General features: G+C 43.4%; 2 protein-coding genes and 1 long non-coding RNA gene across 4 annotated transcripts; 2 read left to right on the top strand and 1 right to left on the bottom strand.

Annotated features, from left to right (window-relative positions):
• Window positions 1–7925: 7925 nt before the first annotated feature.
• On the top strand, window positions 7926–12252 carry LOC146707340 (leucine-rich repeat-containing protein 31-like). 2 transcript variants are annotated; one of them, XM_085458656.1, is made up of 7 exons: window positions 7926–8144; window positions 8865–8967; window positions 9110–9214; window positions 9289–9453; window positions 9570–9725; window positions 9999–10762; window positions 11522–12252. In XM_085458656.1, exons 1-6 carry the CDS (start codon window positions 7926–7928, stop codon window positions 10454–10456), a joined length of 1206 nt encoding a protein of 401 aa, XP_085314782.1. In that variant the 3' UTR covers window positions 10457–10762; window positions 11522–12252. The 2 variants fall into 2 exon arrangements, with proteins under 2 accessions (XP_085314782.1, XP_085314784.1); XM_085458658.1 differs by lacking the exon at window positions 9110–9214.
• On the bottom strand, window positions 11839–13574 carry LOC146707339 (uncharacterized). Its single transcript, XR_014920823.1, has 2 exons — window positions 13515–13574; window positions 11839–13389 (listed from the first exon to the last, which is right to left on the bottom strand). It is a non-coding gene; the product is annotated as an uncharacterized LOC146707339 (long non-coding RNA).
• Window positions 12322–14373, top strand: LOC146707338 (kinesin-like protein KIF1B). Its single transcript, XM_085458660.1, has 6 exons — window positions 12322–13142; window positions 13237–13382; window positions 13561–13742; window positions 13835–13906; window positions 14007–14126; window positions 14220–14373. The coding sequence occupies exons 1-4, from the start codon at window positions 13121–13123 to the stop codon at window positions 13848–13850; spliced, it is 366 nt and encodes a 121-aa protein (XP_085314786.1). The 5' UTR covers window positions 12322–13120; the 3' UTR covers window positions 13851–13906; window positions 14007–14126; window positions 14220–14373.
• Window positions 14374–16815: the final 2442 nt, after the last annotated feature.

Raw genomic sequence — 16815 nt, 5'->3', positions numbered from 1 at the left:
GAGAAACAGATATTTTTCTCAGGTCATTGTGTTAAATTGTCATAATCGCCGTGTTCTTTAAGACTATCAGCTCTACTCTAAACAACCCTGAAAGCCTCTGCTGACACATGTCATCAGTTCCTTTCTTTCTTTGTAAACAAGGTCGAGTCTGTCAGGTCAGCAATAGAACTTCCTACAGATGACCCATCAGTGTTTATTCCATGACTGTAAACATGTTTCCATTCGTCACTTCAGTCTTTACTCTGAAATACAGGAAATGACTTCATGGCTCAAAATATTTGTCGTTCAAACAATTCTTTATTTAACTTTTTTTTTAACTTTATTGAAGAACTTTAACAAAATACATTCAATAAAAACTTGAACAACAGGAAACTGATTTTTCATCCAACCACTGAAAAAAAAGGTAACAACTGAACACAAACACTACAGAAGAACAATTTATAAAGATTAACATGGAACTACAGGAACAGTTTGATTCATAGCCTCATTAGATCTTTAAGGAGAGCCGACCTGAACTCTGTGGAGCCTGATCTCCAGGGTTTTAAGTTGGACTCTGAAACCAGAAGAGGATGTTTCTCTCTCTTCAGATTCGCTGTCGTCCTGTGATGGGAACGATTTCAGCCCTGCGTGATCGCGCTGATGTTTGCACAGAGCAGATGATGAAGTGAATGTTTTGGCACAGTGGTAACAGTGAAACAGTTTATTAGTAACGTGGGATCGTTTGTGTGCAGAGTATGAACTGAGATTACTGAAGCTCTTGTCACACTGCTCACAGCTGTAGTTTCCTTCCATGTGTGTACATTCATGCTCGTTACGATTACCTGACTGTGAGAAGCTCTTGTCACAGTGTCTGCACTTGTATGGTTTCTCTCCTGTGTGGACTCGTTTGTGTGTTTTAAGCTGACCTGCAGTGGTGATGGATGACCCACACTGATCACAGAGGTGCTTTTTGACCCCACTGTGAAAGAGTTCATGTTGTTTTAACTCAGCTGATGTGGGGAAGCTTCTCCCACATTCTTTGCAGTATTTCAGTTTGTCTCCAGTGTGTTTACGTTGATGTATTTTTAGGCCGGCTTGCTGACTGAAAGTCTAAAATACTTAGTCATTTGTTTAATTGTAATTTAGCATTATATAACTCACATATAAAACTATCAATTGTAATTTTAAATAGTTTAAAAGCATGTAGAAGAGGATATTTAGGCAAGTCCATTTCTCCTTTTGTTATCAAGAAGCACAGACAAAAAGGAAAAATAACCCTGAATCATTGGTCATTGGTCCCCACCAATGCCAAAACGAAATCTACGCCCACTGTCTCTTCCATTGCCGTTTCACTCCAAACGTAACAAATGTCCAACTCAGACAGTGTTCTCAATTTGCATTCACACACAGTGAATTTGCAGCTTGTTGGAAATGCATCTCCATCCATCCAGTCATGATGATGGTGTTTTCTCCTTGCTGATGCCTTTTGCACATACTGCTGTTGCTGCTGGACCCCTCGCTGCTCAGGATACTGCTGTTGTCTCTTGACCTGCCATGTTGTTGCTTTTGGATCTGCATTTCTCGACAGTCAAGTGGAGGGTGCGTCTGTCCTCTCAGTAAGTGAGTGAGACAGTAGACAGTGGTGAGGAGGGCTGTGTGAAAGCAAAAACACATAAATATGCCTGACACCCGTAAACGAAGCAGCATCTGGCTGCAGTTTAAAGACTCTTTTGTTTGTCTTGGTCTCGTCTCGTCTCGACTTCGTCTCATCTTGGTCTTGGTCTCGTCTCGACTTGGTCTCGACTTGTTCTTAGTCTTGTCTTGGTCTCGATACCCTCTGGTCTTGGTCTTGGTTTTGGCAGTCTTGACTGCAAGTCTAGTTGCACCAGTGGTGCCATGAGCAGTATCTATCTGCTGCTCATCAGCTGCTATGCCGTGGTTATTGTCACAATGTGGTGTATTTGGATCACTCGATCCTAAGTGGATATGGATATGATCCAGGATTGGATGTTTTGTAAAAAATTTGAAAGGAACAATTGTTCCTTTCCCCTTTGCTGTGTACTCTGCTGATGCTGTTTTCAAAACCTACCACACTCATGTACAGTATCAGTGTCACACTGAGATATTTCAAAGATAATAATAATACATTTTATTTGAAAGCGCCTTTCAAAACACTCAAGGTCACTGTACACATTAGAATAAAAAGCAACATAAAAACAAGCAGTTTACACAATCGTAAAAGCATAAGACATGAACTAATTTAAAAGAGCAGAGTGGAGAGGTTATGTGGGATAAGCTATTTTGAACAAGTGAGTTTTGAGTTGGGACTTAAAGAGAGAGAAGGAAGAGATATTTCTTAAATCAGGAGGTAGGGGATTCCAGAGTCGTGGAGCAGAGCAGCTGAAAGCCCTGCTCCCCATGGTGGCAAGACGGGGGGAGGGGACGGAGAGTGAAAGGGAAGAAGTAGATCTGAGACAACGAGATGGGGCGGTGATCTTAACCAGATCAGAAAGATATGGAGGGCAGAGATGATGAATAGCCTTAAATGTGTACAAGAGTATTTTGAAATTGATACGATATTTGACCGGGAGCCAGTGAAGCTGCTGCAGAACAGGAGTAATGTGGTGGATAGAAGGGGTCCTGGTGATGATACGGGCAGCAGAGTTCTGGACGCGTTGAAGCTTGTGGATGGATTTTTGAGTATAAAAATAACCTGAATAAATACAAATAAAGGGAAAGAGCTGTCCAGACCTCTGTCTCTGACCATCTGTGTTAACACTTGAAATCGGAAACATGTAAATGTAACAAACATGTTAAAACATAAGAAATCAGGAAGGGGCAAAAAAAGCATTTTGCTAAAAAAAGATTTAGAGCAGAAGTTTTTAAAATGAAGATATATTGCATTTATTTACAATTAAAAACACACAGAGCAGAAAGTGTGTTACTGTTTTACATCCACAGACACACAAGAAAAGAAGCCGGCAACGTGAGGTCAAGTTATGGCATTTTTATTTGTGTATTTCAGTACATGTATTCAGAATAGAGTTTTTAAAAACAAACAAACGTCCCAAGTCAAGTTTGGGGGGATTTTTGTGAAAGAAAGGTTGAGAGAGGGGGAAGGAGGAAGAAACTATTGCTCTCCTTAAACTTGATGCTGCTGGGTCAGTTTTTTCTCAGCAGTCTGCTCCAGAATCCACTCCTGTCCTCGGCTTTCTTTTCTTTTTCTTTTGCCTTCAGCTCTTTTAAGGTTTTGTTTAGCTGCTCCTCGGCGTCTTTAAATGCTTCTTTCAGCTGCTGTTTGGCCAGTTTGACTTTCTGTTTCAGGAGCTCTTTAGCTTCCTTTTTGTGCTTTTGCATTTCTTTAAGTGCATCTTTGCAGCCTTTCTTGGTCACCTCAGAGGCTGTCGTTTCTTTCTTGAATACCTTCAACTCAATTTTCTCTTCTGCAAGTTCTTCTTGCACTTTCATCAGTTTCTTCTTCAGAGTTTCACTTTCCTGTTTTGCCTCCCATTTTCCATGTGTCTCTTTTTCTATTTCTTCCTCTGTTTCCAGCAACTTCTTCCTCATGTTTTGAGTGAAACTCTTTGTATTTTCCATTTCTTTCTTTGCTTCCTGTATTTTAAATTTCTCTTCCTCCAACACTTTTTGAGCTTCCAACAATTCTTTCTTCATATTTTCAATCTCATTTTCTGCCTCGTGTTTACGTTTTTTCTCCTCTTCAAGTTGTTGCTTTACATGCAGTAATTCCTTCCTGAGTATTTCAGCTTCAGCCGTTACATTTTCAGCTTCTTGTGCTGCCAACTGCATTTTCCTTTTCTCCCCTTCAAAAGCTTCCTGCACCTCCTGTAATTCCTGCATCACATTTTCTGCCTCCTTCTTTGCAGTTTGATATTTATTTTTAGCTTCTTGTGCTGTGCTTTTCTCTTCCTGCAATGCTTTTTGAGCTTCCAACAGTTCTTTCTTGATGTTTTCATTCTCATTTTCTGCTTGTTGTTTTCCCATCTTCTCTCCTTTAAGCTTTAGACCCACATGCAGTAATTCCTTCAATACTACTTCGGTTTCAAACTTTGAATTTTTAGCTTCTCCTCTTGATTCTTCTGCCACTTCTTTTAATTTGACATTTTCAGCCTGTATTATTTGAAATTCTTCTCGTAGTTTAATCAGCTCAGACTGTTCTGTACTGTATGGTGACGCACTCACCAATCCTCTTCTCGATCTCCCTTGATTCATTTTGGCCTTTTAAACAAAGGAACCAAAGTTTTGTAGAGAAGTGAAGTTTTCGATGTGTTTTTTTCTTCAACCGTCGTCTGTCCTGCACAGAGATGCTGCTGTAGATGTGTCTCTAGCTGTGTCTGGATAAAATGAAAAATGCTGTAACTAAGTGCTTGTGTTGCACAGTTCTACAAAACATTCCATTCCATGCATGCTCCGCCCACATGGTCAGGAATGTCAGGTGCTGCATCACCAAATGCTGCTCCCGTTGCCTAGCAATAACAGCTGTTTACTTTTTGGGGTCTGGTTCATTATTTAATAAAGAAAACATGTCCAAGTATTGCAACCATGGTGCTGAGGCTCAGTGCATATTCTAGCCTGCTGTGTGGGTGGGCAGCTAGAAATCACTGGTGGGCAACATGAGAGAGGAGAAAACTGGAGCAGCCAAGCAGGGAGCTGCAGGTTGCTGGTTTGAGTCTCTGTTCAGATGCTGGTGTCTCCTCTCTCTGAGATGTTTGCAAACAGTCCCAGATAAAACAATAAGGATAATAAACAAACACGTGACTAAACTAACATTTATGACACTGATATATTTTATGTGTAGCAGGATGGCCTCTAGTTTGCAAAACTGTTGGAGCGTGGTACTACAGTGGCTTGCAAAAGTATTCGGCCCCCTTGAACTTTTCCACATTTTGTCACATTACAGCCACAAACATGAATCAATTTTATTGGAATTCCACGTGAAAGACCAACACAAAGTGGTGCACACGTGAGAAGTGGAAGGAAAATCATACATGATTCCAAACATTTTTTACAAATAAATAACTGCAAAGTGGGGTGTGCGTAATTATTCAGCCCCCTGACTCAATACTTTGTAGAACCACCTTTTGCTGCAGTTACAGCTGCCAGTCTTTTAGGGTCTGTCTCTACCAGCTTTGCACATCTAGAGACTGAAATCTTTGCCCATTCTTCTTTGCAAAACAGCTCCAGCTCAGTCAGATTAGATGGACAGCGTTTGTGAACAGCAGTTTCAGATCTTGCCACAGATCTGAGGGGGGCGAATACTTTTGCAAGCAACTGCAAGTGTGGGGGAAGGCTGAGTGAAGTATTTCTTTGATATTGTTTTTCAATAAGCAGATGCAAATATTTACTCCTCTGTTATGTTTCTGTACATACAGACTGGGCGTGCCAAAAGCGATGCACTGCAGCACAGCTTTCTTGATGAGGAAGAGCAGCTGTGCTGTGATGTCAGCTTCAGCTGCCCAGCATGCACACCTGAAATGTTGGCGGTTTCAGTTGATGGTAACAGAAAGCTATATCACTTTCAGCAAAAAGAAAGGTGCTCATTGTTGATGTTCTTTGTGTTTGTGTTTGTGTGACATAATAGTTTTTACTATAGTAACCAAACGACTGTCTTCTGCAAGATGACTACTGTTAAATTAGAGTAAATGGAAAATCTTGTCATTTACTTTATAATTTCTTGCTATTTTATTATATTTGTTACATGTCGTAGACACGGGGAAGAGGCACATGTGGGGATTCCCAGTGGACAGCAGCACGAGAGACTTCAAGGAAGGCCTCCAAACTGGATGAAGAGGAGATGGAGGTCGCTGTGTGTCGACATGGATTGTGTCTTTTGTGTCACTTTCACTTCAGGGATGGCAAACTGTGGCGTGTTTCAGGAACGGTTACATGCCCGACAACTACACTTCTGAACAGGTCCAACTTTTGATTTGCACTCAGAATGATTACATCAAAGAGTTTAGTTAAAAACACTAAATGAAACCTGCAGACTTGCTTAAAGTGATTCGTATTCATGAGAAACTGGAGCGTCATTATCATTGAGTTTATTTCTTTCCCTGCTAAGCAACACCAAGTCTAGCCCTGATTGGCTGATATAAGTGACCACAGACCTGTCGCTGTGTGAGTTTGAATGGGTGATTAGAGACCAACACATGTTTGTTGCTGCTCCATGTTTTCTGCAACATTGTGTGTAGTTACTGCAGCTGTGTATGCATTCTGCTGGCAGGAAACAAGTGAAAGAAAACTGGCGAGCATCCTGGAAGGAAAACTTAATCGGACATAACAAGTTAAAACAGTTTGCAAGTTTCAAGCCAAACTGCTGAATCTACCGTCCAGGTTCTCCTTGATAGCGTGACTCTGTGTTGTTCTCCTTCATTCTTCTGTCTCTGTCTGTCAAATCTCAGCGTATTATAAACCAACTGTTGTCACCCTCTGCTGCTCAGTGTGCTGGCTGTTTTCTCGAGAATCTCAACCACAAGAAAGTTTATACGAACGAAGCTAAAAAACCTGTGACAGTTTGTGAAACGTCATTAGCAGCAGTGAAATAAGTTAGTTAGTGAAATGATAGAGGCTATTTTATGCTGGAAAAATTCTTCTAGCACAAAGTGGCCCAATAAACGGAATTTTTTAATACAGAAATACATCTAATGATAAAAAGCAGAGAATTCATTGTCTGTTTTCCATTGCAGAGCTGGGATGCTCGTCTCCTCATGGAGCGCTCTCGAGCTGTGAAGTGTCCAGATATCAGCGCTCACCTGGCTGGTACCAAGAAGGTTCAGCAAGTGCTCCCCAGGTACAGGATTGGTGCACATGTTGTTTCCTTATTACTCACACAGTGGTAACTGCTTCCTTTGTACACAGTTGAATATCTTCTTTTAAAGCGTAATGTTGCTCTAGCTGTGCTCACTGTGATCCTGAGCTCCTGTTATGTTTGCTGCAGGGGATCCAGCGGAGGATCACAGTGACCCTCATCCACGAGAAGGGCAGCGAGCTCCATTGGAAAGATGTTCGTGAGCTGGTTGTAGGTGAGCAGCCTGCCTTTAGGGTCTAGTCGTGCTATACCTCTGTGTAGAAAACAAAACCCCAAAGCACCGAAACAATGTTTTATAGTGTTTGTGTGCTTTTGATAGAGGAAGACAGGACAGAACATCATTAAAGGGATTTGACTTTGTGAGATCACCCTGAAAACGCACCACTCGGTTCACTCTGAGATATTTTCAGTCTGGAAAGATGAATCTGTCGGGCTTCAGGCTGCTTCTCACTTTAAGCAGTTCATGCTGTAGCTGATGGACCAAAAATGACATTTGATATTTTAGACATTCAGCTGCTGACTCTGAAGCCAACAGGCTCTTGAGTGTGGATGATTGTGTTGGTACTGGATGCTGTGATCAAACAGCTGTTCTGATCTGTCTTCATTCATGCCTGTTGTTATTAAGCCTCCTAAGCTCCAAACCAGTAAAAGCAATCTTTGGAGGCAACACCCTTTTTAGTACTTTGCTGTATTTGTTTGTGATTGTGTGACACTGAACCACAGTGCTATGTATATCCTCTGTAACACTCAGACGTTTCCAGATCAGTGTTTCCCCCTCAGCTGTTTCTCACTATAGAGTCTTTCCTTTGTAACAATGAGGCACCAGCAGAGCATATCTGGCTCCCAGTCTGTGGCTGATAGTGCCCCCTGCTGTTAATAACAGGAACAGTGTAACCTTGTATGGAGCTCATAGTGATGGTCTGAAGATTGCTGCTGCAAGGCAGTAATTTGTATCCATGTGTGCTGTCTATTCTGAGCATATGCAGTTATGTGAGCTCTCAGGTTTTATGTATCAGGACATAATTAAAAACAATCAGGTCCTTAGTAGGTCTTAATATGAGGTAAATATAAAACATGAAGTGTTTGTGAGGTTCATCTGCAGCACCTTTGTCTCTGTGAAATGTTTGCTAATTTAACATTTTCCCTCCTAAACAGGAAGGAGTTTGTGGAGGCCTATGTGAATCATGCCTTCAACACATCAGTGGAGAGTCTGTTCCAGGAGTTCAAGCGAGGCTTCTTCCTGGTGTGTGAGCAGGATTTGGTGAGGCTGTTTCGACCAGAGGAGCTGCAGGGAGTGCTGGTCGGCCAGGACGTGCATGACTGGGAAAAGTTCAAACAGGTACAGTCAGCCAAACAGACACAGGCTGTAGTTTCACAGCTGTCCTGTAGCACAATAACTGTGTACTGCATACTGCCAAAAGCATTCAGTCGGCTGCTTTAACACAAATATGAACTTGTGTCACATCTCAGTCTTAATCCAGACTTTTGTATGATAGTATAATATAATAGTCAGCCCACCCTTCGCAGCTATAACTGCTTCCACTCTTCTGGGAAAGCTTTCCACAAGGTTTAGGTGTGTTTATGGGAATTTTTTGACTATTCTTCCAGAGGTGCATTTGTGGTGTCAGACACTGATGTTTGGACATCTGTAACAACAGCAGACTGCAGATATTGGTGACTTAAGTGCACTATGAGCCTTAGCATCAGCTGACTCGCTGTCATTTCCAATTACTTCCACTTTGTTATAATATCACTAACAGCTAACTATGGAATATTTAATAGCGAGGAAATTTCATGACTGGACTTGTTGCACTGGTGCATCCTATCACATTACCATGCTGGAATTCATTCAGTTCCTGAGAGCGACTCGTCCTTTCACACATGTTTGTAGAAGTAGTCTGCATGCCTAGGTGCTTGATCTAATACACCTGTGTCCATGGAAGTGATTGGAACACATTAATTGAATGATTTGGATGTGTTAGGGAATACTTTTGGCAACATAGTGTATGCCTGACCTTACAAACTCTATGATTATAACAGTCATTTTCACTGTTTTCAGAACACAAGTTATGGTTGGAGATATCATGACCGCCACCCCACCATACAGATGTTTTGGGAGGTATTTGATGAACTAACTGAAGAGCAGAGGAAAGATTTCCTTCGTAAGTACTTGCTGAAGCCTCCATTATGATATGTTACTGAAATCACACTGTATCATATAAAACATTAGATTTTTCTGCGCTTTACCAAGATACATTAGAGAGCAGCATTGTTCTGATTAATATACTGTAAAGCTGCTTCTAGCTGGTGGACTGAGCCGCCTCACCTTTCACCTGGCTCACGTCACACACCTGGAGAGACTCGACCTCCACCTGTGTTGCCTCACGCGAGATGATCTAGAGGCTCTGAGTCAGTTGCTACCACCAACGCCGGACACTAATCGCATGCTCGCTGCAGCAGTCATGTGACTCGTTGTTTTTCAGTCCAGGTGCTGCCCTCTCTCACTGCACTGACCGAGCTTGATGTGTCATCCAATAAGGAAGTGGGAGGTGTGGTCCACCTGCTGGTCTCCGCCCTCCCTGCGACACAAATGAGGCGGCTGCCATTCAACAGCTGCTACATGAGCAACGAGTCCTTCACTGCTCTGGGTAACACACACACACACACTTGTTTATTTATAGAAGTTTTCCTTCAAGTCATTCTCCCCGAATACCTCTTCCACCCTCTAGCCTGAAATGGTGAAAACTTTGTGTTTATGCATCAGCCCTGGCGGTGTCCTATCTGCGCACGGTGGATATTTCCTGGTGTAAAGTGGTTGGCGGTCACTTGGCGCTCCTGCTGGATGCTCTGCAGCCATCAGTCATCAGCGAGCTCCGTCTTTGCAGCTGCGAGCTCACCACTGATGACATGCAACATCTGGGTAACTAACACACAATGACATTATACTTTTTCTTTTTTGGTCTGTAGTGGATCATTAGGCTGCATAAATGTATATTAAGACAAGTAAAGCCTGAAGGAAATTGATATTTCTTTCATTTATTTCATGCTGCCAGCATCTGTAGCTGTCGTATAAAACAAAACAATGAAACTATTCGGTGTTATTTTTGTCTCCATCAGAAACATTGTGAACAAAACAGTAAAGTGAACAGGCATAAAGTGATCAGTTATCAATGGGTCCTCTTCCTCTGTGCAGCTGCCGTGTGCAGACGGGGCTGTCTCTCCTCACTCCGTGCACTGGATCTGTCCTACAACAGCTTGGTGGGAGACAACGGTTGGTGCAGTCTGTTTGCAGCAGGAGGTCTGGGCTCTCTGGAAGACGTGGATGTCAGTTTGCGACCTTCAACCTCTGCTCCGTGCTCAGCCTGGCTGCCCGCTCTGCTCCGAGCTCTGCCTCAAATGCCGGCGCTGGCTCGACTGGCCATGCAGAGGTGGACAGCTGACTGTCAGGAGAGAGAGCAGCTGAGGTACTGTCTGAAAAAGAGGAGCGTCCTGCTGGAAAGGGATCCAGATTTACAAGACACATCATCAACATGTAAAGGGAACAGTCAGGAGAGCCTAGAAGAGAGTCAGCCTGAGGAGATTGGAGCGGACCGCACTGGAATTTACTGTCAAAGAGCGACCCACTTTGTTGCTTTATTATTATTTTTTTAAGTCTCTGTTACCACAAGAAGGTCAGTGTTGAGGTCAGCTGCATCACGTCTGATGTAAACTGTGTCACACGTGATGGTTTCAGGGAATACTGGGAACTTACAGAGTTAAGCACAGCTGGTGTGGGTTATCATATTTGTCGTCTCTCACCTTGGCTGCAGGGTCTGGGTCTTTCGAATGCAGCAGTCCTAACACTTGAGACACACATGCCGAGAAGTGGGGATACCTGGAAATGGACAAAGGCTTTCAGCAGAGTTTTAAAGCAGCTATTCAGGAAAAGAGCTGTGAATTATCTGCATACCTTGTTAGGTAATCAGCTATTTTGGGGTTCTTTAACAAATCAACCAAAAGGTCGACTGAGTATTTTCTCGTCAGAGTACCTTCACCGTTCACGATGATGTTGAGCACAAGCTGGAGCGTTTGATGGATGTTCTTTGCATCAAAGAGCTACGAGGAAATCCCAGAGATTAGAGACAGGATATTATGTGAATCAGCATGAATGTTGTTTGTTGTTCAACAGATAAAAACAAGAAGAGAAAATAGAAACAAAGTAAAAAAGGAACAATTGTTTCTGCTGTTAAGAAAAAAAAATTGAGTCATGGCAGAGACCTGCAGAAGTCTTGAGTCTCATTTGATGACATTTTGTCAGATTGCCTTGTAATTTAAAAAAAACAAAACTGTTTCTTGAGCAAAAGTTCTCCAGGTTCTTTTGGAGTTCTTTCAAAGTTTTCTTATTTTTGGACGTTAGCTGCTTTTTCACTCTTTTTCAGTCCAGTCTGTGCATCTGAACATTTACAGAAAGATTTCTTTGTTTCGTCTTTAGACACTTTGTTAAACGCAGATCCCAGCAGAGTTCGCCTACCTTCTCTCCAACCTTCTCAGGTTTTGTGGATATTATACATGGTTATGCTGAGAATATGTCGGCTACTTTCCACTGGAAATGCCTTTTGGTTAAACTGTCAGCGAGGAATTTGCACTGTTACATTTTTATATAACTTTAATGCAAAAAAAACAGCTGCTTGTTTAAGTGAAAATACACTGATGGGGTTTTTTTCTATTCATGAACAGGAGTGTGATCAGTTTAATAAAAGAAAAAATAACCATAACCAAGATATGAGGGGAAATCTTGGACAAATACAAGCAGACTGGAGCAGCCAGCGTTCAAAACACCGACGTTCAAGGTAACAGAAGGTTCCCGAGCCACATCCACCCAGCTGGTTTCTGTGTTTCTTGTGTATTTGTGTACACTGTGACTTCATGGCTGTCTTGGGCTCCAGCTCTTGTTTTGGTGTCTCATTAATTTGATTTAATGTCCTGCTTAGTGATAACATCACTCTTGGCCTCCCTGCACTGGCTTCCAATTGAATTTAGGATTCATTTTCAAGTTCTTTTATTGGTTTTTAAATCTTTAAATGGTCTGGCACCTGCTGAAGCCCTATGTCCCCACTCGTTCGCTCCGGTCAGCTGAGCAGCTGTTGCTCTCAGTCCCCAAATCACGGCTGAAACTGAGAGGAGACCGAGCGTTCTCTATCGTGGCTCCTAAGCTTTGGAATAATCTTCCTCTTCACATTAGGCAATCGACATCAGTGCTGGTTTTTAAATCCAGATTGAAAAAGCATTTTTATTCACTGGCTTTTGACTCAGTGGTTGACTGACTTGTATTTTATTGTTTTTCGCTATGTTTATTATTGTATCGTATTTATTATTCTTATGGTATCTATTATGTTTCTATTGTTCAGCAGTTTGGTCAGCCTTGTGTGTTTTTAAAGTGCTATATAAATAAACAATGATGATGATGATGAACATAGTAACGTGTGTTGGGTTGCTCTGTCTTCAGACTCACTGTCAGACTGATTAGACAGTGAGTCTGAAGGTGAGAGTCCTCACTGCCCACGCCTGTCTTTGGGTCTGACCAACACCGTTTCCTGTGTGTCATTCCCCCCTCGCCTTCCCCCCATCCGTCCTGTCTGCACTGACCTCTCCAATAAAGACAAAAGGCCTCATTTTCTGAAACTCTTCCTATCCCATCACCTTGCGAAGAATCACTTCACCATGTTGATTAATAAGGACGGTGGGAATGGTTTGAAGTCTCGTCACAGAAAATGTGCCAAAGGCAAAGAATCTGAGCTTGAAATAAAATGAAATGAAAGATCAGCCCCACACAGGGGTTAAATTCAGATGGAAACTCTTATCACACAAAGAGAACAAGCGAATAAATATATCTGAGTGTGGCCCCTCGACTGTCACAGTGTAGCTGACATTTGATCTTATCATGTGTTAAAGCTATTTTAATTACTGAAGAGAACCAGTGTCAAACTCAGCCCAAGTATGGTTGTACGTTAATCCTTAAAGCAACAACGTTTTTAAAGTTGCAGCGTCATTTTTACACCACACCTAAAATCCCACTAATCGTCCGGGCTCTTCACCCTATGACCACACGCTGGGGTATCTAACACCACATGACCCAAATGGAAACTATGTCAGCTGAAAGAAACCCATCGAAATGTGCAACACTTAAAACTTTGCCTGATTGGAGCATGGCTTCAAATACAGCCCTGAAAACAGACAGGCGGTCGTTGGCATTTCGTTACAAAGTTTCCTTGTTCAAAACTTCTGCTTCATTATAACAACCGAGTGACTGGGATCTACGAGCTGAGCTTGTGTAAGATGTCTGACACTGGAAGCTCAGGTGAGCGGCCATGAAACATGTTTAAAGAACGGCAGCTGTTTTATCATAATTCTGTGGAGAGCTTCATCCTAATGAGGGCTCATGTCCTGAGCAGGGATGCAGAGGAGGAGGAGGAAGGTCCTGGACACATCAGTGGCTTATGTGCGTGGAGAGGAGAACCTGGCCGGCTGGAGGCCCAGAGGAGATAGCCTCATCCTAGAGCACCAGTGGGAGCTGGAGAAGATGGAGCAGCTGCAGGAGGTGGGGCCTTAAAAGATTCATAAAGAAATAAATCTGTTTAATATCATTGAGGGAAAAATGACTTTTCAGCTCAAAGACCAAAGTGCTATTCTAAAAAGTTTTTTCTTAGAGTACAGACTTTACATGACTAACCTCCCCTCTTCTCCCCACCTCACATTCGCCCCCATCTTTCGTCCAGGTGGAAAAGACCCGTCACCTTCTGGGAGAGGCGGCTCCCGTGGGAACAGCTCCCACCACCAAGTCCCTGAGTGAGTCTCTGTCCCCCAGCGTGAGCTCCGGCACTCTGTCCACATCCACCTCCGTCTCCTCGCAGATCTCCAGCACCACCTTTGAAAGCGTGAGAAGGAGCTGGCCACCAAGGTGAGAAAAACGTGGGCTTAGTGGGCGTTCTTGTTGCTGCCTTCTTCCTTCTCTGCTCGGAGCTGATCGGTCTTGTTCCTGTTGTGTTGTAGTGCCTGCGCCTTCTGACACACACCTTCAATACTGAATACAAGCAGCTGGTGAACAGCATCAGTGACTGCAAGGTGAGAAATAATACAAAGAAATAAAAAAATAGCCTTTCTGTGTCACATCAGGGAGTTCCTATATTGACGTCTACCTCATCCTGCTGTTGTTTCACTTCAGCTTTCTCTCATCTCACCGATCGGACGTGATCCATCCGTGACGAGCTTCAGCAGTGCCACCCTCACCCCTTCCTCTACCTGCCCCTCTCTCGGACTCCCGCTGTGGCTCCATGGGCCAGAAGTAAACATATTTTTAGGAACATTGACCTCGATCTGCAAACGGTTATTGACAGGTTATCTATTTGATTCTAACTTGGTGTGATTTGTGTTAAAGGACCCCTGAGAACAGCTCACGTGCCTCCAGTCCCTCCTGCTCAGACTGTGAAAACTTCCCGATGGTTCCCACTCTGGAGACCTCCTACCTTGCGCGGGCTGCAAAAGAACGAGTTCCTGAACTTGGTGCCTGATATTGAAGAAATGCGACCAGGGTGAGTAATGCCATATTAACCCAAATACTGTCACTATGACATGTGTCTCACAGACCAAATGTAAGTCGACACTCATGTTCTCTAGTTCAAGCAGAAATGATGTGGATCGATTCAAATTCCTGAGCCTGGATGATTTCAGCTGGAAACAAACCAACTCTACTTCTTCCTCAGATAATTCAATTCAATTCAATTCAATTTTATTTATATAGCGCCAAATCACAACAAAAGTCACCTCAAGGTGCTTCATAGATACAGAGAAAAACCCAACAATCATATGACCCCTTATGAGCAAGCACTTTGGCGACAGTGGGAAGTAAAAACTCCCTTTTAACAGGAAGAAACCTCCAGCAGAACCAGGCTCAGGGAGGGGCGGGGCCATCTTCTGCGACCAGTTGGGGTGAGAGAAGGAAAACAGGATAAAGACATGCTGTGGAAGAGAGACAGAGGTTAATAACAGATATGATTCAATGCAGAGAGGTCTATTAATGCATAGTGAGTGAGAAAGGTGACTGGAAAGGAAAAACTCAATGCATCATGGGAATCCCCGGCAACTATGCAAGTTGTAAACAGTTGTAGGATTAAAGATTATTGAATGTACAGAATGATTATTTACACAGAGCTATACAGTAGTGCAGTTAAGATAAGTGAGGGTGTAGATAGTTTCTACAGAGGCTATATAAAGTGCTAGTGGTTGTGAGTGGTGGTTCACTACATGTTATTATTGTGTGTTTGAGGGTACAGTTGTCCATTGTGGGGGTGTGTATGTTCAGTGCATGAGTTTAACGTGGGTCAGATGTCAGGAGGCAGAGTTCAGGAGTCTGACAGCTGTGGGGAAGTAGCTGTTCCGGTACCTGGTGGTCTTAGTCCGGAGGCTCCTGTGGCGCCTCCCAGAGGGCAGGAGGGTGAAGAGTCCATGTGATGGGTGACTGGGGTCTTTGATGATTTTCCCAGCCCTTTTCAGACACCGCTTCCTGTAGATGTCCTTTATGGCAGGAAGTGGTGCTCCGGCGATGCGCTGGGCAGTTTTCACGACCCTCTGCAACGCCTTCCGGTCCGAGGCAGAGCAGTTCCCGTACCAGACTGTTATACAGTTGGTCAGGATGCTCTCGATGGTGCAGCGATAGAAGTTCACCAGGATGTCTGAGGACAGGTGGTTCTTCCTCAGAGTCCTCAAGAAGAAGAGGCGCTGGTGAGCCTTCTTGACCAGCTTGGAGCAGTTGGTCGTCCAGGTGAGATCCTCGGAGATGTGGACTCCCAGGAACTTGAAGCTGCTCACACGCTCCACAGCCGTCCCCTTAATGTGGATGGGTGGATGTGGGTCAGCATTCCTCCTGTAGTCCACGATGAGCTCCTTGGTCTTCTCGGTGTTAAGCAGCAGGTTGTTTGTGTCGCACCACTCAGCCAGACGATCCACCTCCTCCCTGTAGGCGGCCTCATCGTTGTCACTGATGAGGCCAATCACCGTGGTGTCATCTGCAAACTTAATGATGGTGTTGGAACCATCAGCAGGTCTGCAGTCGTGGGTGAAGAGGGAGTAGAGGAAAGGGCTCATCACACAGCCTTGTGGTACACCGGTGTTCATTGTGATGGTAGATGAGCAGTGGTTATCCAGCCGGACATGTTGGGGGCGGTTGGTCAGGAAGTCCAGTAACCATTTGCAGATGAGGGAACTGATGCTCAGGTCTGTCAGTTTCCTGATGAGTTGTGAGGGGTGGATTGTATTGAATGCTGAACTGAAGTCTATAAACAGCATTCTGGCGTAGGTGTTGTTGTTGTCCAGGTGTGAGAGGACAGAGTGCAGTGCGATGGAGACTGCATCCTCTGTGCTCCTGTTCTGGCGGTATGCAAATTGGTGGGGGTCCAGGGTGGGGGGGAGACAGGATTTGAAGTGTGCTAGGACCAGCTGCTCTAAGCACTTAGCTATTTACAGTTCATAACAAGAGACAAGGCACCATTTCTCTCCTTTGTGTTCCAGTCATCGCAGCAGATTAAACTTTTAAAATATTTGCAAATAGTATAAAGAAATATATAAAGAAGTAAAACAGTAATTTATTAATACTTAGAAATACTAAAACTTACATTTGTCAGCAAAAACTGCTGCCATCTGAACCGAAACGTTACAAACCAGCTTACCCACAATCTGTGTATTTTTCTATGCTGGCTACTTAAATTGGCATCCAACAAGCTATTTGCTTTAATCTTTTATTAGACAAAGGCTGACTGGTTAGTTCAAGCTTCAACTGCATCCAAAGGACTGAAAATGTTTTAACACAGTGACTGAACTTGATTGAAGTCTCCGTAGTTTGTTGAATTTGTTTCGAGTGACTTATTTTCACAATTCCAGGAATTTTTAAAAGGCACCAAAAAGCATTACAACGCTGAGCTCGAGTCTGTGGACTTCAAAGGAAATGCAGAGGAGGCCAGGGTCCACATCAACAGCTG

Source organism: Copadichromis virginalis, linkage group LG6 (assembly GCF_057382275.1).
Source record: "Copadichromis virginalis isolate Kocher_CV1m ecotype Utaka linkage group LG6, C_Virginalis_male_GT1.1, whole genome shotgun sequence".
In the NCBI taxonomy this organism is placed as follows: Eukaryota; Metazoa; Chordata; class Actinopteri; order Cichliformes; family Cichlidae; genus Copadichromis; species Copadichromis virginalis.
The sequence above is the reverse complement of the archived record's forward strand: the minus strand, read 5'-3'. Positions and strand labels throughout refer to the sequence as shown.

Excerpts from the sequence above, each read along its gene's own strand:
- LOC146707338 (XM_085458660.1), top strand. The coding sequence starts at position 13,121 with ATGTCTGACACTGGAAGCTCAG. Across the intron at positions 13,143-13,236 it reads GTCTGACACTGGAAGCTCAG|GGATGCAGAGGAGGAGGAGG; the intron begins GTGAGCGGCCAT and ends TGTCCTGAGCAG. Across the intron at positions 13,383-13,560 it reads AGATGGAGCAGCTGCAGGAG|GTGGAAAAGACCCGTCACCT; the intron begins GTGGGGCCTTAA and ends TCTTTCGTCCAG.
- LOC146707340 (XM_085458656.1), top strand. The coding sequence starts at position 7,926 with ATGTTTGCTAATTTAACATTTTCCCTCCTAAACAGGAAGGAGTTTGTG. Across the intron at positions 8,968-9,109 it reads GCAGAGGAAAGATTTCCTTC|CTGGTGGACTGAGCCGCCTC; the intron begins GTAAGTACTTGC and ends AGCTGCTTCTAG. Across the intron at positions 9,454-9,569 it reads CGAGTCCTTCACTGCTCTGG|CCCTGGCGGTGTCCTATCTG; the intron begins GTAACACACACA and ends TTTATGCATCAG.